The sequence below is a fragment of the Heterocephalus glaber genome, unplaced genomic scaffold, assembly GCF_053883595.1.
Source record: "Heterocephalus glaber isolate CG9 unplaced genomic scaffold, H.glaber_assembly_v1.0 deba00000594, whole genome shotgun sequence".
NCBI classification, from domain to species: Eukaryota; Metazoa; Chordata; class Mammalia; order Rodentia; family Bathyergidae; genus Heterocephalus; species Heterocephalus glaber.
In genome coordinates this window covers 12,842,789-12,865,921 of record NW_028258151.1, presented here as the reverse complement: position 1 = coordinate 12,865,921, position 23,133 = coordinate 12,842,789, and the positions used below count along the sequence as shown (strand labels likewise).

Here is a 23,133-nt window from a genome sequence, read left to right as displayed (position 1 = left end):
TTTCATGTGGTTTTCTTTTGTCCCATCTGTTTCTTCTGTGCTCTGGCAGCCCACAGCTGTCCCCCCACCCCCACCCCAGGTCGATGGAATTGTGCCTGGCTTCCCCCACTGCACGCGCACACACACACACACAAGCATGCGCGCGCGCGCACACACACACACACACATACACACACACGATGCGGGAGAAGCAGGCATTTGCTCACAGCCCTGAAGCCTCTCCTGTTTTTGTTCACTTTGTCAGGCCTTTTCTAGTGCCTTCAACTAGATTTCTGAAAATATTCTGCCCTGAGTTTATAATTTCTATCTGTGGGAGACCTAGTCTAGGTCCATATTCTGACTCTGCCACTGCTAGGATTTGTACCTGACCTAACTGGTTGCTTGTCCCGAGGCCTCCTCCAAGCTCAGAAAAAGTGGCTTCTCTGCCACCCTCACCTCTTACCTACTGTCCCATGGGCGCACAGCGATAGACAAAGGCGAGAGGAGAGGGCAAAAGGAAAATGAGGAGCAGCGAATACACAGGAAAGAATGTGGATTAACAAGGCCTCTCTCTTAAACTGCTGCTGGAAGTATACATAGGCATCCCATTTTTAGGCCCCACCTGGCAGGCACTCCTGCTCCTAAGATCTCCCAGACTATCCAGTGCAACGATGTTGGTAATAGTAAACAAAATCTGGGAACAACTCAAATGCCCCTAACCAATCCACTGTGGTACATCAACAATGGACTACTGGACAGTGATGTTGCACCCCAGCAATCTTTGTAACATGTCCAGTGGAAAGAGCAAGCCTCTAAAGACTACGCATAGTATGCTATTCTCTGTTTTACAAAGTACAAAAACAACCAAAACTAAACTAAACATGGTTTTAATGACTGAAGCTCAGAAAGAGAAAAGTCAGGCCTAGACCAAATGTGACAGGGCCTCAGGCTTCAGGACTATAAACATTCTACAGGTGGACTCTCAGGGAGGTAGGGTCCGTGAAGGAGACCAGCCATCAATGGAAAATGCAGACAGGCAGCAGCAGCCCCAGGAAGAAGGGAATCCTGGGTGTATATGAAGGTCTTTGCAAAGGAAAGAGGTCATTGCTCTCTGTCATAGTTACTTTTCTCTTTGCGGAGACATAATACCAAACACCCGAAGTTAAAGGAGGAGAGGTTTATTTTGGCTCACAGTTTGTAGAGGTTTCAGTCCATAATCAGCTGGCTCCAAGGCAGGGTGGCATGGAAGAGGAGAAACAGTTCATGGCAGAAAGCAAGAGGAAGCAAAAGCATCAAGCAGCAATCAACAACAGCAGGGCTCTTTCTGTCACTTCTATCCTATCCAGGCTGCCTGCCCTTAGGACAGGTAGCGCTCCCAGGCAGGGTACCACACCCTTAACCCTTGCATCACACTATGAATCAATTCGAGCATCACATCCTCTAGATTCAGCCACCTCTGAAAACCCCCATCTGTGACCACATGAGGCTTTGGGGGGACATCTGGATGTCCCATAACACTTTCTTATTTTAAGCAAAGGTGATGGTGATTGACTCTTGTTTCTTTTTGGGCCCCTGCCCTGCCTCACACTGGGGCCCAGTGTGTGGCCTCCATGGTCCTACACTCATGTGGCCTGGTCAGGATCCCATTCTACAGAAAAAGCAACTGCAACTCCTTTCCAAATCCACAGCACCCAAGGTCAATGCAGAGATTCAGCAAAGCAGAGAACGAGAGACTCAAGTGAAGGCTGAAGAGCAAAACTGCTTTCCTCATATCCTCTGCCCTAACCTGGGTGTGTCTCAGGAGTCCAAGGTTTGCTGGAGCACAGTTCCTAATTGGGAATATAAAGAATGTATGAAGGGCCGGGGATTTGGCTCAGTGGTTTCGCCACCTGCTGTGCAAGCGCAAGGACCTGAGTTCGATCCCCGGTTCCAAAAAAAAAAAATCCCAGCACAAGAATATATGAGGGAGGACAAAAAATATTTGTAGTTATGCCTCCAAATAATTAAATAATTGTGAGGGCCAACCAATGTCTTTCATCCAAGCTCTCCTCCCAAATTCCAGGCTCGGTACCATTGATAACGCTGTTTGTTATGGTCTAGCTAACTTCCCCAGGGAAAGGGGGGATGGGAAAAATAAATCATAAATATTTATCATTGCCTTAGGAAACAGAAACATCTGCTAAAACCTGAGCTGTTTCTTTGGCTTAGGGTATGTGGGCTTCCAGGAGGGCCATACATCCTAAGCTCTGCCCTCATATATCAAATTGGAGAGAGAATCATAAGGGAGCATGTCATTCTGCACAGGGAAGACATGGGCCCAGGGCCATTCTGAACAAAGTGCTACCTAAGCACTGCCTGTGATCATGAGAAACAAAGGCCAACTATAATACCCCAAGGTGAAAGCTGTCTGGTAGAAAAGTTCCTGTTCCACAAGGTCACTCAGTAAACGGCCTTTGGCACTGGGCACAGTAAATTGCTCAGCCTCTACCAACAGGATCCCAGAGTCCTCTGCTGTTGTGGTTTAGATCTAAAATGTTGCTCAATCTGTGTGGAAGGTGATTGGATCATGAGGGCGCCTTATTCATCAGTGGATTGAATGTGCTGTTAGGAGGTAGGGCCTGGTTGGAGGTGGGTCATTGGGGGCAAGACCTACAGAAGTATACTGTTGTCCCTGGCTCCTCCCTTCTCTCCTTGCTTCCTGGCCACTACAGGATGAAGCCCCTTATTCTCTGCCATGCCCCTCTGCCATCCTGTTCTTGACTTGAGTCAGCCAACCCTGGACTGAGCCCATGAGCCAAAATGACCTCTCTTAAGTTGTGAGTGTATATTTTGTCCCAGCAACAAGAAAGTGACTAAAATATCTGCTTCACTGATGGCATCTGATACACCCCTTAGTCCTTCTCTTCTTTGCTCCTCCTCTACAGTTACTCAGATATTTCCCTGTCCTTGTTTACCCATCTTCTTTCCCTCCTTGATCCATCCAGACTGGGCCTCTGATGGGAATGAAACCGGTAATCACTAAGAAAGGCCAGTATTGCTTTTTGATAAGTAGCATCTCCTACTTTTCACATTCCAGTTAGACTCCAGGATGCCTCTTGCTGGCTGAGGCTCAGGTACAGCCAGAGGGGCAGAGTGTACAACACAAGGTAAGGGAATCAGCTCCGGGTTGACACGTACTGGTACAAAAGAACTCAGATACAGCAGTAGACAGAAGCTTCTAAGCACTAGGGCCTAGGGCAGACAGGAACTACTCTGACTCATTTTCAGTTAAAATGGTTTCATTCATTTGTAAGCTTTCTTTTTGAGCAAAAACAGTCTGTCAAAATTCCTAAACATAGGGCTAGGGCTGAAGTTCAGTGACAGAGTGCTTAGCATGCATAAGGCCCTGGGTTCAATCCCCAGCATCATAAAAAACAAACCAAACAACCAACCAAACAAGTCTGAAAATAAAGTGTTACTTTCAGGTGATTAGCCAAATACTGTTAGTAGCCTCTTTTTCTCTGGGGTTAATGCGCAATACGTGCAAAATAACAAACCTGCTTGTTTTCTTTTTCCAGAGCCTCTACAAAGCAGTGTGTAAACACTTGAGTAGCAGCTAGTACTTCTGGGGCTCCATCAGTTTCTAGGAGTGCACACCTGAACAACACCAAGCCAGAACACAACACAATGAAGGATTAAGGCAGCAAACCCACCAGCCTGAACTGGAATGAAAAGGAAGAATGGAATCACTTTTTGTGCCTTAACCTTCAGCAGTGAATGGAGAAGGAATCTGTTACTCTCTTTTCTAAGTATTTTCTTTAAATTGCAAGGTACAGAGCTCAGAGCTCTCTGTTTATATCTCTGTTCTTGAATCATTAAGCACTGCATGGCCCTTGACACCCTTTCACGGCCTCTCTGCACTGTAGACTGGGACATGTGACATCAGTATATCTGCTTTTGTGAGTAGTGACAGAACTGCCTGAAAAGGTAAAATGGCTCAGTCAAATCCAGCCCAGAGCTGGAGAATCCAGGTGTACCTCACTTGGTTTCCAAGCATTTCCATACAATTAACTTTTCTTTATGTTTAAGCAAAAAAGCCAATTGAAACTTAGCTAGCTTTAACTTAGAAACACATTCCTGCCTTCTTATTTCTGTGGTCATTTATAAGTGGCTTATGGTTGGTCTCAAGAAGATTCCAAGTGGTAATTTGTTGTTATACAATTTCTATAGACCTGCCGTGGGTAGGTAGGGCAGGATGGAGGCAGATCCCCACCCAGATGCCCAGTGCAAGAGAGGCTGTGAACATTTGTGGGTGACAAGATTCCCCAAGGGATCAGTATTAGGACTCCATGGCTGGCACCCCCATGCCACAATCTAAACTAGTATGCAGGGACCACCTTGCCTCTTACCCACTGTGAATCCAACATACTTCCCAGGAAGGACTCACAATGTCAAAGTAAAAGTTAACACATTGTAAGATAACACGCATGGTTCACCTGCTTTTCAGGAAAAATCTGTTAAGAATGGCTTTGTGTTTCTTTTTCTCGACTTTCCTTAGCTTGAAAGTCTTTTACAAAGATTGGTCAGCCCTCATGTGGTAAAGGGAGTATACTGCTACAATTTATTCTGAGGTGAGAAAAATCCTGTCTATTTCATAATAAAAATATGTAATTCAACTCTGCTTTTCTGTATTATTATTAGAATTTTAAAAGGTTAAAGAAAAAAAGTAATCTTAATTCTTAGGCATAGACTTTTAAATATATATTGATTTTGAGTTTCTACCTCTAATTAATAAAAAGCTCAGTGAGATAAGAAGGAATAAAAAATTCTAACTTCTCCATGGTGCAGCCAGAGGCTACTATAGATTTTTTTATTCATGTTTGGAAGCTGAGCATTTTTAGATCAACTGCTAGCAGAAACAGCATAGTATTTACCTGAACATTTCATCAACAACTCTGAATATGGCAGGGTGGCAGGCTGCTTGAGGCTGTAAAACAAAAAGACCATAAGAAAGTAAAACGTTAAAGATATATCATAAGAACTTGCAATTATCAAATGGATGAACTGTTTAGACCTTCCATATAGGGCATATTTCTTTGGGTGAGAAAAAGAACAACTGGTATGGGGGGGGGACCAGGTAAACACGCAAACAGTAGTTCTCTTTGGCAAGGGATTATATAGGCAAACTTAGTTTTCTCTTTGTACTCTTGGATGTCCCACATTTTCCATAATAAGCCTGTATTATCCAGAAAAAGTTTAATGGCAATTCTTTTACCAGTATGCCAGAATGAAGACACAGAGCCTACCCATGTTACTAATTTTTCCTAAGTGTGCCCCTGTGTCTGACCTCAACTCGCCTGGAAGTATCTCAAAGTCAGGTCTTGGTCTGTGTTCCTGGGCATTTAGCACTAAGTCCGTAACCATTTAGAATTATTACTAAGGAAACCAGTAACCCCTACCATGGTGGACTAAACAACATCATATTTAGTGCTCTGTTAATTTAGCAGCTTCAATTGTGTGGTAGGAAGAGGGTTAATGAGAGTGGGAAAAAAAATGATACCATTATCCTGAATGATGAAAAATAGCTAGCTTATTCTTAGACTATTTTTGTAATCCGCAGAAGCTGGTCTCCTGTAACCTGGGCAGGGGCCTTAACGGGCCTGAACAAGTTTCATCTTTTTTGGCCAGAGCTCAGAGCAAGAGCTGATGCAGATGGCCATATGTTGTAAAACATATTTTAGGGTGGCATCCAAATGTTAGTGGGTTAGGCTCTAATGGGAATTTCTTCAATAATATTACACTTGATATAGCTTTGTGAAACATCTTTCATAGTCTCCATCAACAAGGTAAAAGAAGACAGGGTATGTCTGCTTCTACAACTTTCTCCTCTTTCCTGAAGAAAGTGCGCTACCACCCCTGGGGCTTCCCTCTTTTTTATTCTTCGAGCCTGGCAATGGAACTTGTGACATTGAGTGCGCGCCATCTAGTGTCTTCAGGCCGCCACTACGGGACACAGAAGGCTCCAGGCAAAAGCATCGCCCCTTGTTCAAACGATGGGGTGATGGCTTTCTTATTTGAAGGAGAGATTTGTAATTTGCAAGTTTAAATATGTGACTCTCTAAATAGTGATCCATGACCTCTAATCCATCACCGATGTGCATTTTTATCTAAAAGAAACCAACTTGAAATTCTCAGATAAATGTATGACCTACTTAAGAAAGTTGCTCAAGGGCCCTGGATTTAGCTCAGTGGTTCCACCTGCCTCGCAAGCACAAGGTCCCGAGTTCGATCCCCGGTACCAAAAAAAAAAAAAAAAAAAAAAGAAAGTTACTCAGCAGAGCAAAGGGAGGTTAGTTCTTGGCTTTGATCTCAGCCAGTCAGTTAATCTTTTTCCTTCTAACCCTCACTGTAAATAATAAATAGTTATTGAGGTTACTGGACACATGCCCAGAAAATAGCACAAAAGTTTCAATGTTTTCATAATGGGAAAAAAGCAAACAAGGGAAAAGAAGACTGCAAGTCTTAAAGAAATAGGATTCAGCAAAGTTTGTCAGAACTTAATTTTTCCAAATTTCTGCAGAAAAGTGTTTAATTTCCAACAGTATTGCTATATGGACACTCAGAGCCTGAAAGCACACCATAGAAAATAAGATCAGAGCCAAGCGTGGTGGCACACGCCTATAATCCCAGCACTCAGGAGGCTGAGGCAGGAGGACCACTATGAGCTGGAAGCCAGCCTCGGCTACATCATGAGTTCAAGGCCAGCCTGAATTGCATAGTAAGACCCCCGTCTCAACCCTCCCCTGCAAAAGAAAATAAGATCAGAATTGGAAAAGGTATAATAAAACAATTCTAAATGGCCTAAGTACCCTAGAGCCCCTTTGCAGGTTTGGTGCTACTGAGGATCACTCTAAATGGCAAAAGACAAGGATGATCCAAAAGGCAGACTGGGGCTGCCATAAGAACCATAGTGGGGAGCAAATACAGAGGTTCTTACTCAAGTACAGAGGTTCTTACTCTTTCAAGACAAAATGAGAGGTTGGACACACTTCTCTCTTACATAATGTTTTCTAGCAAAACAGCTCAATCTAATGTTTCAGATATCTCCAGGCTGTGTAGAATCTACCTGTTCTCCTCATGCAGATGGACTCTCCATTTAGATTTTTTTCTTTCCAAATATTTCAGACCCATGGTTACTCTCAGCCTGGTTCCACAACCTGTCTTTGCTTTTATATCAGGAAGGAGGCCGAGATATCCAGGCTGTTCTCTGCCATCTGCATGTTTTAGAGGCAGTTAAAAAAAAAAAAAAAAAAAAAAAAAGAGACTATACTTCCTGAGCATGTAATTTCAGGGTCAGTGAGCCCCTCATGAGGATCAGAGTATTCCTAGGTGAGGCATGTGTCCCTGTAATATCAAATCACAAAAGCCCACTTAAACTACTTATCAAGAGAATCTTCCAAACAAAATTATGGTTTAAATATACACTTCTCTGGAAGCCATAGCTCCCCCTAAGTCTCCACAATATCCCTGTGAGTGATAAGGTAAACATTTAACCTCTCTGGACCCTACTTTATTTGTCTAGTGGGCCACTCTGGCAACATGCTACAGGTCACTCTGAGACCCAAGGCTGTGGACCTCAGTTCTGAAGCCTACATTCTGTATGATTCTTTCCTATGAAAATGAAGAATGGAAAGAAAAGCTTTCTCAGGTTTCATCTGCTCATCTGTTTTTCTCCATCCTACCAAAATCTCTTCCTTCTCAAGCTTTCTCTTCTCCATCTGACCTAATGATTTTCATATAGATTATTTCAAGTATAGGAAAACTATGTCACTGGAGTCCATCAGCGGGCTGAGCTTTGTCCTTCCTGCCTCTACTTTTTTCACTGAACGTGGGAAGACAGAGATGACTAAGATGGAGAGTTGCTCTTTGCTTTCTTTCCTCAGGGCCAGGCTGCTCTATAGTGTGCACATTCTGTGGCTGATAAATAAGACATTTCCCCTCCAATCTACCTACCAGCTGCCAATTAGCTACCAAAACTACTCAGAACTGTAATGTTTGCCCCTCTCTGCCTAGAAGGACAGCCCACTCCCATCCCTCAACAAAATCAAGGAAGACAAAATCAATGCAGAGGAAATGCACAATAACAATGTTAGCTCTTACTGTGTTTGAGGGAAGAGGTGAGGGAGAGGTCAGTTTGCCATTCTGTAGCATGAATTGTAAAATAGCATAGATTCTTCAGCTTGGGCCCTGATATTTGTTTAATCTGCCATTTTCACCCCAGCTCATCAATGATTATCACATGCCACTTGCAAATGGCCTCAGAGCCAGGTTGATGGCACATGGCTGTAATCTCATCTACTCAGGAGGCTGAGGCAGGAGGACTGAAAGTTTAAAGCAAGCCTAGGTAACTGAGACTCCATTTCAAACATTACCCCCCCCCCAAAAAAAGAGGCTCAGGATGTAGCTCAGTGGTAGAGTACTTGCTGAAAGTGTGCAAGGTCCTGGGTTCAATCCCCAGTACCCAGGGTAAGGCCTGAGAACACAGAAAAGTTTTCAGGGAAAAGTAGTTCTTGTTTTCTATAGTCTTCTGATTGTGTGTTTGTATGTATGTGTGTTGGGGGGTGGTATTCAAAAGTGACGAAAGAGGGAAAAAGAGAAAGGAAATCCATAAGTCTTTTTCACCCTTCATAGACTTACTTCCCTTTAAAATTGAGAGAAGGCCTCCGACCGAGCCCATGCTGACATGGAGGAGGAGGAGGAGGAAGAGGGGATTGAGCAGGGGCTGGAGGAGGAGGAGGTGGACCCCTGGATACAGGGTGAACTGGAGAAGCTACATCAATCCACTGATGATATCAACAGACGGGAGAATGAATTTGAGGTATAATTGTCTTGGTTGTCCTTCTCACAGAGCTATGAGAGCACCCATGGGGGAGCTGGGACTGAGAGTGTGGGACTGCATAACCTTTGTTCCTTTTCTCCAGCCCCATTGTGATTAAATGTGAGTTAATGGATAAAGATGTTTGTTAGTTTTGGGACACTAGATAAAAATCTATAACAGACCTAAAGTCCCAAAGTAAACTACTGAACTCCTTGTTTGCCCGGAACTGATGTTCCGGGCACCACAATTTTTAGAACAAGCTGCAAATGTCTGCTGACCATCAATACGTGACAGTCGACCACTAACCTTTGTCCCCTTTTCTTTAATTCTATATGTTAACTTCCCCCTCAACCCCCTATAAAAACAACCTCGGACTCTGAGCTAGCTGCCTCTCTAAGCTATTTTGCTTTGGGAGTGCCATCTGGCCAGACTAATAAAGGTCTGTTTTATTTTCCAACTTGTCCGGTGTGTTCCTTCCTGGGTGTGCTTCACTAATCAGCTCCTCGGAGCGTTTGGTAAGGCCCTCGGTCTTACAAGAGAAGGAAACCTGATAGCCAGGAGGGCCCAAAGAACAGGACAGACCTATAGCAACATCTCTCAACATGCAGCAGCCACAGGCAGCTATTTCAGTTATAATTTATATTCATTTAAAAATTCAAAAGTTACACCAGCTACATCAAGTGGTTGTTTAGCTACCTTGACTATGGCCTCTACACTGGACAACAGGTATGAGCCTGTCCATCCTTACAGGAAGTTCACTCAGACAGAGTGGAGAGCCCTTGGTCCCTTTCCTCCCTAGCACTGTTGGTAGTGGTTTCTTTGAATATTTTAGTAGCTGCTGCAAGTCTTTTGGATGGATTGGATGGGTTTAGAAAACATAGTTTCTGGTAAGCTTTTAAACAGTTCAGGTAGCTCATCAATGGTCAGTAAATCAGAATATTTCAGTGGCGGCTTTCCTCATGAGTCTAGAATGTTAGACAGGACCATTGTTCTAGGACTGTACTTCCCTAACTTCTTAGTCCGTAGCCATTCATTTTGTTTTGTTTTTGCCATATCCTCGTATTTATGGCATGTACTGTTTATGCCATATTGTCCTTTAAAATGATTCACATTTTTACTTCAGTTTGTCTGAAAAGGAAACTTCATGACTATAAATGGAAAACTATCAAAGAAAACATTTTTAAAAGTAAGCTTTTTTAAAATTAAGGAATAGGAAAGTATCCAGCTCACAAGGGCAAAACTTGGCGACTCTCAGCGTAAGGTTATGTTTTATTGTTTTGCTTATTAAATTCTAGTAGGTCCCACCTTCTCGGGCAGGCTCAAGGCCACCTCCCTCCTTTCTTAAAAAGGAGATTAGCAAATGTAAAGAGGTGCTGAAGACAGAGAAGTACCAAGTGGAGGCTTTCTTTCTGATGGAGTCAGAAAGATTAAGAAGCCTTGGAGGAGGAATATCTGCTTCTGTGTCGTTGAAAATACACTGGTGTCTCATCTTTGACATAGGAGCCAACCACCCTCATTGGAGGAAAGATAGCCTCTTTAATAAATGGTGTTGGCAAAACTGGATTTCAACCTGTCAAAGATTAAAACTAGACCCATACCTATCACCATGCACTAAACTAAGATAAAAGTGGATTAAAGATCTAAATATTAAGACAGAAACACTAAATTTTCTGGAAGATAAGTTAGGTAGAACTCTTGAAGACACTGGCAAAGGAAAAGGCTTTATGAATAAAACCTCAGTAGCAAGGGAACTAGCACAAAGAATCAACAACTGGGATCTCATCTTATTAAAAAGCTTCTGCACTGCAAAAGAAATCACCAACAGAACTAAGAGACAACCTACAATGTGGGAAAAAATTTTTAGCAGCTGTCCCTCAGACAAAGGACTACTATCTAGAATATATAAAGAACTGAAAAAAATCAGAGCCCCCCCAAATTTAAAGACCCAATCCCAAACTGGGCATCTGAAATGAACAGACATTTCTCACACAAAGAAGTAAAAACAGCAAATAAACCTATGAAAAAATGTTCAACATCACTGGTCATTCGAGAGATGCAGATGAAAACAACACTGAGATTCCACCTCACCCCAGAAAGAAGGCTGCTATCAAGAAATCAACCAATAACAAATGCTGGCAGGGTTGTGGGGAGAAAGGAACCCTTCTCCATTGTTGGTGGGAGTGCAGACTGGTGCAACCACTGTGGAAATCAGTGTGGAGATACCTCAAAGAACTAGGACTGGAAGTCCCATTTGACCCTGCTATTCCCCTGCTGGGTTATCTTCCCCAAAGATTTAAAAGAATCATACCACAGCGATATATGTGCATCCATGTTTATAGCAGCACAGTTTGTAATGGCTAAAGAGTGGAAACAGCTGAATTGTCCATCAGTTGGAGACTGGATAAAGAAGATGGGGTTTTTCTATAAAATGGAGTACTACTCGGCTATAAAGAATGAGAAACTAGAGACATTTATAGCTAAATGGATGCATACTGAGGCCATACTCTTAAGTGCAATAAATAGGACACACATGTGTAAATATCAAACAGTTTATCTGGTGTGAGAAACTGAAAGTGTAAATAAGGATCAAAATGTATAATTGATATTGTGAAATAGGAAGAAAAGATCTAAAGGGATAGGGAACGTGGGAAGGGTAGGGGAAAGGAAAGAAGGGAAAGCAAAAAATATGAGAAAAGGAAAAAATGGAAACAAGGTCTTTGTAAATAGGGAGGGGTGGAGGGGGTGAAGGGAGGGCAGGGGCAAGGGGAAAAAATAACCAAGATACATCATGTGCAGGTACAAGATCCCAATGATGAATGTAACTGTATTGTATACCTAAAATGTACCAATACACTTAATGAATTTTTAAAAAATTAAATAAAATAAAGAGAGAAAAGGCATGGTTCTGGCACCTGCCTCGCAAGCGCAAGGTTGGGAGTTCGATCCCTGGTAACCCCCCCCAAAAAAAAGAGAGAGAGAAAAGGCAGATGAGTGAGAAAATGATAAAGTTCAGTAAGCTTGGAATCAATTCTCTTTTAATATTCCATGAAGGAAACGGTCTTTTGAAAAAAATTAGCTAAGGCTTTCCCTCCAATTTACCCACTAGCCATGCCACCCTGTCCTGTGTACAGCCAAGTCTCCCAAACCACTGGTTTTTTTGCTCCTTGTTAGTGTACATATATAAATTAAAAGGTGACTATGTTCACCACAAAAAATTCTGCTTACTCAATCCCCTGTACCAAAAAAAAAATCTGCCTAAAAAAGTCTCCTTAAGATCTATCTCAAGAGTAAACTCCCCTATTGAGTTAAATGATTTGATTTTTCAATCTTATTAAATTTCACATGTATCATGTAAAATCAGGCATCTTTATAAATATGTATTTTCCATTATGCCATTTTCTTCTGTTTTCAAAATGCTAAATGCAAAACTGTAAATATCCCTTTTACATTTTAGGATCTATTTTGTTTTAAAACATTCAAGTTTCTTGCAACAAATTTGAGCTTGGAAGAATTATTGTTTCTTTTAATCTTTACCAGATGTTGTTTCTATTATAATCATTTTTTTTCAGTGCTCCATAATGCAATTATTGTTTAATTAGTGATAAATCTGTCATTCCTGGGCTTAAAAACTTAACAAGTACCAAATGTACTTTTATATTTTAAATTTACACACATTCTCTGGGTGTTAGGACACAGGAGTCGGGGGTGGACATCGTGGACACCCAGCTCTGATGCTGGACCAGAATCCCCTTGAATCTGGTCCCTGTCCTGACCCAAGGCCTCTACCGTCTTAGCTTGTGGAGCAGGAGCAGGAAGAAAGCACCTCAGCCCCATTGATACTCAGCTTAGCCGCTGGGTGGCAATGACTCCCCACATCCACCATCACTTGGGTTTTGTTTGTTTGCTTATTTTCTGCCCACCCCACCCCCAAACCAACCTCTGAGTGGCTGAAGTCTTACAGTGAAAACCTGCAAGAGTGAAACCTCCAACACTGAAAACCTATCTTGCAATGTGGCTTTCTATAGAGACAATGCTGGGGCATCTGCTGCCCTCCTGAGGTGGACACTGGAAAGTGAAGCCCCTCTCCGGGCTGCAGATCCACAGCTTTCAGTCACAGACACTTTCCTACTTGACCACTGCTAAATCATCCACTTCAACTCATGTTAAATTACATGCATCACATTAAAGAGCACAAAAAGGAAATGCTAAGGAGACTGCTAATGAAAAAATAGGAAAAGAAAACCCTAGAACATGAGTGAAAAGCTATTTATGCACAAAAACTGACAACATCCAGGATGTGGAGTTAACTCTTCACAGAAGGGGAACTCTGCATGGGGATTTGGTGGAAAGAGAGTTTTTTTTCTTTTCCTTTTGAAGTGGCTGTGATTGCTATCTGGAGAACAGGGAAAAGAACGCTTTCTAGCTCTTGCTGAAGAGTATCCTGAGGTATCTGGATGCTTTTAAGTTCTTATTAGAGAAAAAATATTTTATTGAGGTATAAAGACTTTCAAGTAGGAGAATAAATGAATATCCTCTGATTCAAAATCTGGATAAAGTGAAAACAAATCCAACCCTGTACCCTGTACCCTCGGCACTTTGCCCTGGGGTGGCCCTCCTCCCTTATGCTCCTCTCTCTCCAGGGCAGATGGGCTTCGGGGAGCTGTCCATCAGCTGTGGTGGCTGCAGCGGGTGGGTGGGGTCAGCCCACCAAGGCTTGAGGGAGGGCGTGGGAACCAGGGAGCCCCAGCCTGGCACACAGCACAACACCACAGCCAAGTCCAGGGCCATCCTACCACCCAGCCAGCCCTTCTCATTCAAATGTGGAGTCCAAACAATAGCTTTCTGGGCTCTGCAAACAGAATTGTAACAGGAAAACATAGCATCCTTCTGATGCTGAGCCAGTCTTGGGAAAATGACTGGTGCCAAAAAAAGTTGCATAATTAGCAAATGGCTTTCGCTGCTTTCAGTGACATCAGTCTGTAAGGTCAGGCCTGAGGCTGCGGATTATGGTCTCCAGTGCCTGTGCTGTCAAGGGAAACACAGAACCATCTGTTTTTGAGAAGTTTCCATCTGCACAGCAAATGACAAACTGGGGTTAATACCTCAATTTATTTGGGGGACACCAACTGTGGCAGCCAGCCATGTACTTGAGGGCAGTCTAGTCCATCAAAGCCAAAGGTTGAGCTCAAAAGTAGACAGGTTTTGAAAATGTATTTGAGAAGTTTCAAATTTTAGAATAAGTATATATGCATTTAGAATTCAGGTGACATTAAACTGCTCTCTTATTATCAACAGTCTTAATGGAAAATACCGGGCCCCTTAAGTCCCTGAAAGGGCAAGGAACATTTGGAGAGGTCATTTCCCTTTGTATAACACTTTTATCTTTTGTTTTTGCTACGTTTTGGTAACTATAGAATCTCCAGGACTCATTCTGGATAGTCCCAAGAGATGGAAATATAATTAACAGTGTTCCATATAAAACACAAGTTACGTAGACCATCACACTTTAATTGCTCTCAGGATCTGACTCTAATGTAATAGGCATCAGGTTCCCTCTGCAGCAAAGCACAGCGGTCTTGTGCTGGGCCTCATAGATCTCTCTGATACTTCTGTACAGGGCTGTCACTGCACTGAGATGCTGCACTGCGATAAATGAATCAGATGATGCAATTAGGAAGCAGGTTCTTCAGGTTACCCTGCAATCACTCAGCCTGCCTAGCTCTCTACACTGCAGGCCCTGGGTGCTGGAGGAGTACAGCCCCCACCAAGCAGGGGCTTCCAGTTCATCGTCTGTGCTGTAATTACCTCCTCAAAACAAGAGGCACAGAGAGGTCACATCCTGTCAATGCCACAATAAATTAAACCAAATAACACCCTCTAGAATCCCCCTTTAACCATAATAAAGGCTTTGAATCTCTACACACATGCTCCTGATAAATGCTTTGAAAAATGAACTGACTTCGAAGCTGTTTGATGGAGGGAAGGTTATGGAAACTGAAGACTATACAACATGATGTCTGAAGAGGGGCTGGTTTCTCTTTCTCATCGGCTGTGCTCACTTGAAGTGCTGCTCAGGTCCAAGGTTCCCAGGTAAAAAGAATGTGGATACAGTACAGAGAAAAACCATAAGGAACAACAAAAGGTACAGAAAAGTCAATGGCAATGAAGTTTCCCATTGAGAGATTTAAAGAAAATTTACTAAGTACCTTGGAAGCAAAGAGCCCAGTTACTTTATTTTACCACTGAAAAACATCAGAGAAAAAGTATATTATAGCATACACATTTAAGTTAGAAATAAAGAAATTTACCAGAGGTAATTTATTGTCTTAAATAATCTTGGAAAGGGCTGTAAGAAAACTTCCAAAGTTTTTATTTTGAATTGTGTTGTAATAATTTTCAAATAAGGTACATTCTTACTTCTTGCCTCAAAATGTGACTCTTAACAATGATGATGTCAACAAGCAGTAATTATCCATAAAATATACCCCCTTTCGGCTCTCTCAATCCTAACATATACCTGTCTTCCTTTCATTTTTCCTATCAGAAACCAAACTTACATCATTTGGGTCCAGTCTGGGCCACCATCAGGTGCCTAGCAGTGCAGGTGAGGCACTGGCTACTCCACACTTGCCAGGGAGGCCTGGCCACAAAGGCAGAGAGGGGCTGTGACGTGAAGGTGAGCAGGCCCCAGGTGGCGAGAAACAAATGGAGAGGCTACTGGCTCCATCATGATTCCATATGTAGTATTCACTTGCAAGAGAAAGAAGAAACAGGAGGCTCCAGCAGAATCAGCAAACAGAAGTGTCTAGGAGGTGGGCTGTGTGAACCCAGGGCAGGGTGGCCCAGCCAGCCAGTGCCTTCTTCAGCGTAGACCAATGGCCAGTGGACACCCTCTTCCCAGGTTCCTAGCCCTCGACATGAAATCAAGTTGGGCAGCATTGCTCCTGAACTCACTGTCTCCATCTCTACCATGAGAAGACTTTTCTGTGCCAAGTGCCCATGGGTGACCAGAGCAAACGGGAAAACATGGTGGAGTCCACTGAGGTTCCTGGAAGAGAGATGCTGGAGGACTGCAGCACTTGCAGTATGTAACATGTGTCTTGCCATGTTATGTTTCTTCTGAATTTTACTAAACTGGTATTTTAACAGTGATTAATGTGACCAAGCTTTGATAGCGCCAGATCCATTTTGGGCTTTCTCTTGTAACACAAGTTGTGCTGGAGCCCACTGGCAGCTGTGCACTGATACATAAGCAAGATGGCTGGTGTTCTGGACCCTTCCCTCCAAACCTGCCACCTAGAAGCTAAGCTAACACACTGATGGGCATATAAATACTTGTGCCAGTGGGCTGCCACTGGGGACATATCCCCTGTGAGTTTACATTCTGAAAGGTAGTGATACTGGAGTCCTTGCCTGAGCTAACAAGAGCTTTACTTCATTGCTGAGGCAATGAAGGGCAATGTGAACCTGTCTCAGTATTGCCTTGAAGTGATGGGTCTCCCAGACCACTTGGACATTTACTTCATGGATGCATAGTGCTTGGTTCATTACTAGCACTCTATGTTAGTTTAATTTTGTTTTACCTTTGTAGGTGGAAAGAGAGAGGACAGGGTCTTGTCAAGCTGGCCTTGAACTCCTGGTTCAGATGATCCTCTTGCTTCAGCCTCCCAAATATCTGGGATCACAGGCATGCTACCACCACACTCAGCTTCTTTTACCTATTTTCATATATTCCTTTGGCTTGATTTTACTTATTCTGGTTTTGGGTGTCCTTCAATAAACCAGCTCATTTGGAAACTATCTTTGCCTTACCTGGCTTGGCATTTGATTAAAGGATAAAGAAACCTACCCCCTTTGAAGGAAATAATCTGTGAAGTGAAACTGTCCCTAGGTATTTGGGAAACAGGGCCACCCTGGCTCATCCAGTGTGACATGTAATTTTTTTTTTTGTACCGGGGATTGAACTCGGGTCCTGGCGCTTGTGAGGCAGGTGCTGTAACCACTGAGCTAAATCCCTGGCCCTATGTAATTTAAAAATATTTTTTCTTGGGTGCATTGGTCTTTTGCTCCTGTTTTTACAAAATGAGTGTTGACTCCACACAGCTGCCTCCAACGGAAGGGAGACACCTTGACCAGCCATGCCCTGACACTGCTACAGAGCCCAGCACTGATGATGCAAAGTGGTCCAGGTGACTGCCGAGTCCACCACCTCAGAGCTGAGGGGAAGGGAGACACCATGAGGGGAGACTGCAAGGCTGACAGCCTTACCCAAAAAACTCACAGAAATATTAGTTGTTTTTGTTGCTTTAATCATTTTTCTGGGGGGTTGTTTTGTCTTTCTTGCATATTTTATTTTTCCTCTAGTGAAAAGCTGAGTTTATTTTGTGCATGTTTTTGTTAAGTGATTGCTGCCCTCCCTTGTAAGATCTTCAGTCTTAAAAATTTACTCCTTGGGCTGGAGATTTAGCTCAGTGGTTCCACTGCCTGCCTTGCAAACACAAGGTCCTGAGTTCGATCCCCGGTTCCAAAAAAATTTACTCCTTGTGTTGAAATAAGAAATATTATTTTTAAAAAGCTTGTACCCCTGGCCTCTTCCAGCACCCTCAGGGCTGCACTCCATGCTCAGCAAAGACACAGGGCCAGCGAAGAGCAGAGCTCAGTTCCCTTTTCCTGTGTTAACATCTGTCAGTGGGTAATGAGAAGGCAGGTTGCAAGAGTAACTGATGCATCACCTTAGAGTGAATCATGGATAACCCGCCAATATAGCATTCCTTTGGGGAACCTACCCCCTCAATGGCTGTTGTCCAAATATGTGATACAAGGTGCAAGAATCAAGCAAATCTTGAACCTCTCTCTATATGTGCCAAGTATGCAGACAAGCCACTATGTTAGGTATTTTCAAAATAAAATGTAACCACATGATTATTTTTAAGGTTCCAATGCTCTTTTGTCTGTATCCCTCCTCCTCTTTTTGTTCCTTATCTAAAGGAAATGATTTCCAGCATCTCTTCTCAGGCCCTTCTCATCACCAAAGCCCAGCACCTACCAGCAATGAATCTTTTATAAAGCATTCGATTCTTCTCAGACTATTTCTCTCACGAGAGATCAGCTTTGCAAAAAGATGTAGCATTGCTTTTTCAAGGCTGGGAAAATGCCGAAGCCAGAGGCTGACTACAGCTGGTGTGGGGAGAGAAATCTTCTTCCTTTAAGCAAGAAACAAGCAAAATGTTAGACAGAAATGGACTCTTAAAGAAGATGACAAACAATTTTCAAAATGCAATTACTAATCCAATTTGTGCAGCTATTCCCCATGGTCCTAGCAGCTGTTAATATTTATTGTATCTGTGATTATTTATTGCAAACTCATTTGCAAAGCAATATAACTATGCTTTCATTTCAATTCACCTTAAGAAATCAGAGAAATGCTGAGGAAAAATGTGCTTTCAAAAAGGATAAGCAAATACATACTAAAGAAAAAAAAGAGAATGATAAAAAAAAATGAGTTGAAAAAGGCCTTGGAATGTCCAGGTAAATGTAATCCCCAACTTAAGAAGATTTGCTTTTGATAGTTTACAATGTGGAATCCCAGGGCCATGACCTATTATCTGTATGACCTTGGGGGAAGTTACTTAACCTTTAAACCTCACTTTACTCATCTGTCTAACGGGCCTGGCTCCTTTACAGCACTGTAAGGATCTAATGCAGTTACACATGTATAGTCATTAATATAGTGCTCAGCACACTTTGAATATTCAAAACTCTATTTACAAATCTGTTGCTTTAAAGTTAATAAATGTTTTTGTTAACGATTTCACACGTGGTAGTTATGGTCTAGTTAATGTACAGAGGACCTTAAGTACGATACACCACAGACTCAACCATTCTGTGCAACTATGTTTATGGGGGTGGGGGGGATCCTGTGTCAGTGATGTGAGGCTCTACTTCCCCTCCTGGGAGGAGACATGAAGGAGTCTTACATTCTGAGCCCTGGCTCTGAGATGGCCATACAGCTGGCCTCCAGGGCCTGCCTCCTGACCTTCCTGCCCCATCCCACACAACAGGTGCTTTGAAGCCCCCCCAAAGATGCTTACCATTGTCAATAAGGAAGCTTGAACTGGGGAGAAATCTCCACATCACTCAAAGACCCTCAGAGCCTGTCCCCTTGTCATGAATCCTGGGCCACTTCACTGCAGAGCTGGTATGAAGCCAGGCATGAAGCCCAGGAATGGGGATGGGGCATGGGCAGGATCTATCCCCAAGGGCTTCTCCCTTTTCCTCCCACAGGCCTTGTCTGGATTTACCTTGGGCTACAGAAGAAGTGGAAGGTGGGAGGTGGGGTGGAGGAATAGTAGAGGGCAGAAGGAAGGAGGGAAAGGCAGAGCCCCTTCCCTGATCTCCCTAGCCCCACACCTGGCACAGAACTGCCAGTGTCCATACCCCTCAGAATGGAAAAAAGGGAAGAACAGATTTGTGAAGGGTTTACCAAGAGCTTGGTTTGGCATGTGTGGATTTACAGTGTGGGAGGCACAGGTGAGCAGAGACATCAAACATATCCTTAAATGTCAAAGGTCTGGCTAAAGGCACACATCTGGGAGGCATCGTGGGTGTGCACTCAAGGGAAGAGCTCCAAGTGGGACAGCCCAGAAGCACCAACACTGAGGTGTCAGGCAGAGGAGGAGGGTGACACAGGCAGAGGAGAATGTCGTCAGAGCTCAGAAGAGATAGGACTTCAGAAGGAAGGGCCAGCTGAGACCAATACTGTGGAAAAGCATTAAGGCTGGCTATCCAGGCTGGCTCTGGGTGGAAGCAGAAGAGGGTGAATGCAGGGGAGGAACTGGAAGTGGAGCCAGAACTGGAAATGAGTCTTCAGAAAGATGTCTGTTGGGCGGGGCACCGGGAGGTAGCCTGGGGGGTGGCCTTGGAAGGTGACATTTTGAAGACCACATCGCTGATTGCTGATGGGCAAGATATTTACTGTAGCAACACTGTTAAGACAGCAGATTACAGTACAGTCCATTTGCTTCGAGGAATGTGCTTCTATTTTTAAGAAATGAGCTGGATCTATATCCCATGAAGGATATCCAAAGAATACCAGTTAACAAAAAAGTTTCAGAGTGACAGGTATGGTATGATGCTATCTTTTGTTTGTTTTTAAAAGCTACTTTAAAAGAGATAGAAAATTAGGGCTGGGGATTTAGCTCAGTGGTTCTGGCACCTGTCTAGCAAACGCAAGGTCCCAAGTTTGATCCCCAGTACAAAAAAGAAAGAAAAGAAAGAAAGAAAGAAAGAAAGAAAATTTCTGGGTACAGTGATGCATACCTATAATCCCAGCTACCTGGGAGGCTCAGCCAGGAAGATCACAAGTGTGAGCCCCTAGGTTCAATCAGAGAGAGAGAGAGAGAGAGAGAGAGAGAGAAGAGATTGAGAAAGAACAGCTTTATATAAGAATATAAGGCATGACTATCAAAAGTACTGGAGAATGATAAGGAAGAGATATTTAATAGTTTCTGTACATACCCTGATCATATTATTTGACCCAATAAAATAAATATACATTCTGGGGAAATTTGTTTTTAGGGACACTGAGAAGTTTCATTCTGTTCACATGTTAGTTTTAGAAACTCTTCAAGTTGCCCTTTTTCTGAGCTATACTTGTTCTGCTGTCTGGACACTGATGAAAAGGATGAATTCAAGGAAAACAGGATAAGATAAAAACTCGGCCCCCCGACTTCCTACCTGATAATTAAAGGCATTTTCTGTACTATAGCTATGTTTTAGATAGTAAGAAGGGCACTCTGGGATTTATGTGTAATGTACTATGATTTCCCCCTCAAGTAATGAGGAACAGATTCCTGGCTGGTGCTTTCAAATAGAATAGCTAGTTTTAAAAAGTGAAGCTTTCTGACAAGAAGCAAGAAAAGTTCGAACAAGACACTTTCGTTGCTATGAGACTCTTCCAGACAGATGCTTTCTTGACACTTAGAAAACTCACTCTGTTTCTCCAAAAAGAGCCAGTAGGGAGAAAAATTGGTCCAGCTGCTTATTAAATAATTTTGGCTCCAATTTTTTTTACAGCTACAATAAAAAACCCCAGAATTACAGAATTAAATTCTCCATAAAAGGTTCCTGACAGAGGCACCCTTCAAAGGGCTATACTCCAATTTCTAAAGCTGTCTGGGGAGGGAGACTGGGGCTTCCACAGCCAAGACGGACACATCTGTGACAGTCTACTTTTCCAGCCAGGGCTGTCTGAGCTGCTAGGGAAATCCATTAAAATCGTAACCATTTGTTCTGGAGAATTGCTTAATCCTAAGGAATTGGAAAGAATACTTCATTTCATTCTAAAGGTACATTTACATGGTAACCTGATCTAAGACACGTATCACACTTGAGGAAACTGTCATTGTTATCATCTATATGTGCAGAGAAGCCTATGTCTCAAAACAAAGTCTGGAAGCCACCAAGCAGATGAAATGCCTAAACCTCCCAAAACTGAAACTTTCAATGGTTCTAAACCACCACCTGCAGATTTTTTGGGGCCATATCAGGGATTGAATTTAGGACCTCGCACTTGCCAGGCAGGCGTGGCACCACTGAGCCACATCCCTGGCCCCTGCAGATTTTTATATGAAAAATTTTTCAATGACCGATTTTGTGACATCTTATTAAGGATGAAAGAGGACAAAGAGAAACAGAGAGAATATAAGGAAATCTCAATTGATGGAAAAAAAGTTTTAGTTACTACTATTTGCCTCCTTTTTGTTCTTGGTATCACATTAATCTTTCTTCATTCCAACATTCCCTTGTATTGACATTTAAAGAATGATTTTTCTGAGTTGAAAAATCACAAAACCAAGAATAACCTTATAACTTATTCTTTGAGTTTTAGAATCTCATTTTCCCAATTTATAAATGGGTATTGCAACTGTGGGGGTATTTTAAATAACCAGTGGCTCCCATATTAATTCCTGAAGTTCTCAGGGGCCTCCAAGAGTCACCTCCTTGACCTAAATACAGGTATGGTAGGAAGGGCTTATCATGAATAACAAAAGATGCTTCTCTCTCCCTGACAGGTTAGCTTGTTTTTTGTTTTTGTGATTTGACATAAAAAAGCACCCTGATGAGTAAACTACTCATTGGAAAATTATTCAAAGAATATAAACGAGGTTCTTCTCATTGACTAATTCTTTTCTTATTAAGCATCTTTGGAAGCCATATTAACACTATTGGTAACCAGAATTTGGCCTTTGTTTGAAACTTTTTATTATTAGGAAAAGACAGGAGCTTGAGGAAACTTCAAATATTGTAAAAAATAATATAACTATTATTAAAGTCAATAATAATAACAGGATGCCAGGCTAACAGTTTTTTTTTTTTGTACCGGGGATTGAACTTGGGTCCTTGGGCTTGTGGGGCAGGCAGCAGAACCACTGAGCTAAATCCCTGGCCCAGCCAGGCTAACAGTTACTGAGTATTTCTTCTGGGTGCCAAGCACTGTGTTCAGTAAAGGCAGTAGACTCACTAAAATCTTAGGGGAACACATGTCCCAGTTTGTCTGGGACAAGTTCATAATTATAAATGGGAACCCCTTTGACTCTTAGAAGTGTTGCAGTCTAAATGCTAAGTTATATGGTCATCCTATTTAATACTTACAGCTACTCCATGTTAGTTAGCTAGTCAGTCATTCCTACTACCAGTTCTTTTTACATAGAACACTTCTCATACCAACTCTGTGGGAACCTCTCCCTAACACCAACCAGTTCTCTCTCTAGAGATCAACTGAGTACCCAATGATTCAATTTGGTTCTGACACTACTTACCCAGGGTTAGTGCAGACCCTAGAGTTAAAAGCTCAATCTTACAAATGTCCCTCACTTTAGATGACAAGTGCAAGACTGGGCTCCCTTATCTTTTTGGTATAAGTCAAAGGTTCCCCCTTCTTCAGGTTTGATAATTTGCTAGAATAGCTCACAGAACTCAGAAAAGTAGGGCCGGGGATTTAGCTCAGTGGTTCAGCTGCCTGCTTTGTAAGCGCAAGGTCCCAGGTTTGATCCCCGGTACCAAAAAAAAGAGAAAAACACTTACTTACTATTACCAGTTTATTATAGAGGACAAAACTCAAGAATGGCAAATGGAAGAGACATACAGACCCATTTGGGAGGGACTTGGAGCTTCTCAGTTCGAGGTATACCACCCTCCAGTACCAACCCAGAGGTTCTTTAAGCCTCACACATTAGGGAGCTTCATGGAGGATTCTTTACATAGCTTGACTGAAACATCATTGCCACTAGAGATTA

The 23,133-nt window shown here is 42.6% G+C and overlaps 2 protein-coding genes across 5 annotated transcripts in view; one reads left to right on the top strand and one right to left on the bottom strand.

Moving 5' to 3' along the window:
* The window catches only part of Aopep (aminopeptidase O (putative)), a 418,900-nt gene extending 414,275 nt beyond the window's left edge, over window positions 1–4,625 (top strand). For both annotated transcript variants that reach the window (XM_021259370.2, XM_021259366.2), the window contains one exon: window positions 3,537–4,625. In XM_021259370.2, coding sequence (XP_021115029.1) covers window positions 3,537–3,578 — 42 coding nt within the window. In that variant the 3' untranslated portion in view covers window positions 3,579–4,625. The remainder of the gene's footprint in view (window positions 1–3,536) is intronic.
* Fancc (FA complementation group C) overlaps window positions 1–23,133 on the bottom strand; it is a 231,477-nt gene that overhangs the window by 19,089 nt on the left and 189,255 nt on the right. For all 3 annotated transcript variants that reach the window (XM_021259374.2, XM_021259375.2, XM_087204972.1), the window contains exons 8-10: window positions 17,883–18,039; window positions 4,893–4,945; window positions 3,516–3,615 (exon numbers count right to left, since the gene is read on the bottom strand). In XM_021259374.2, the coding sequence (XP_021115033.1) occupies window positions 3,516–3,615; window positions 4,893–4,945; window positions 17,883–18,039 (310 nt within the window). The remainder of the gene's footprint in view (window positions 1–3,515; window positions 3,616–4,892; window positions 4,946–17,882; window positions 18,040–23,133) is intronic.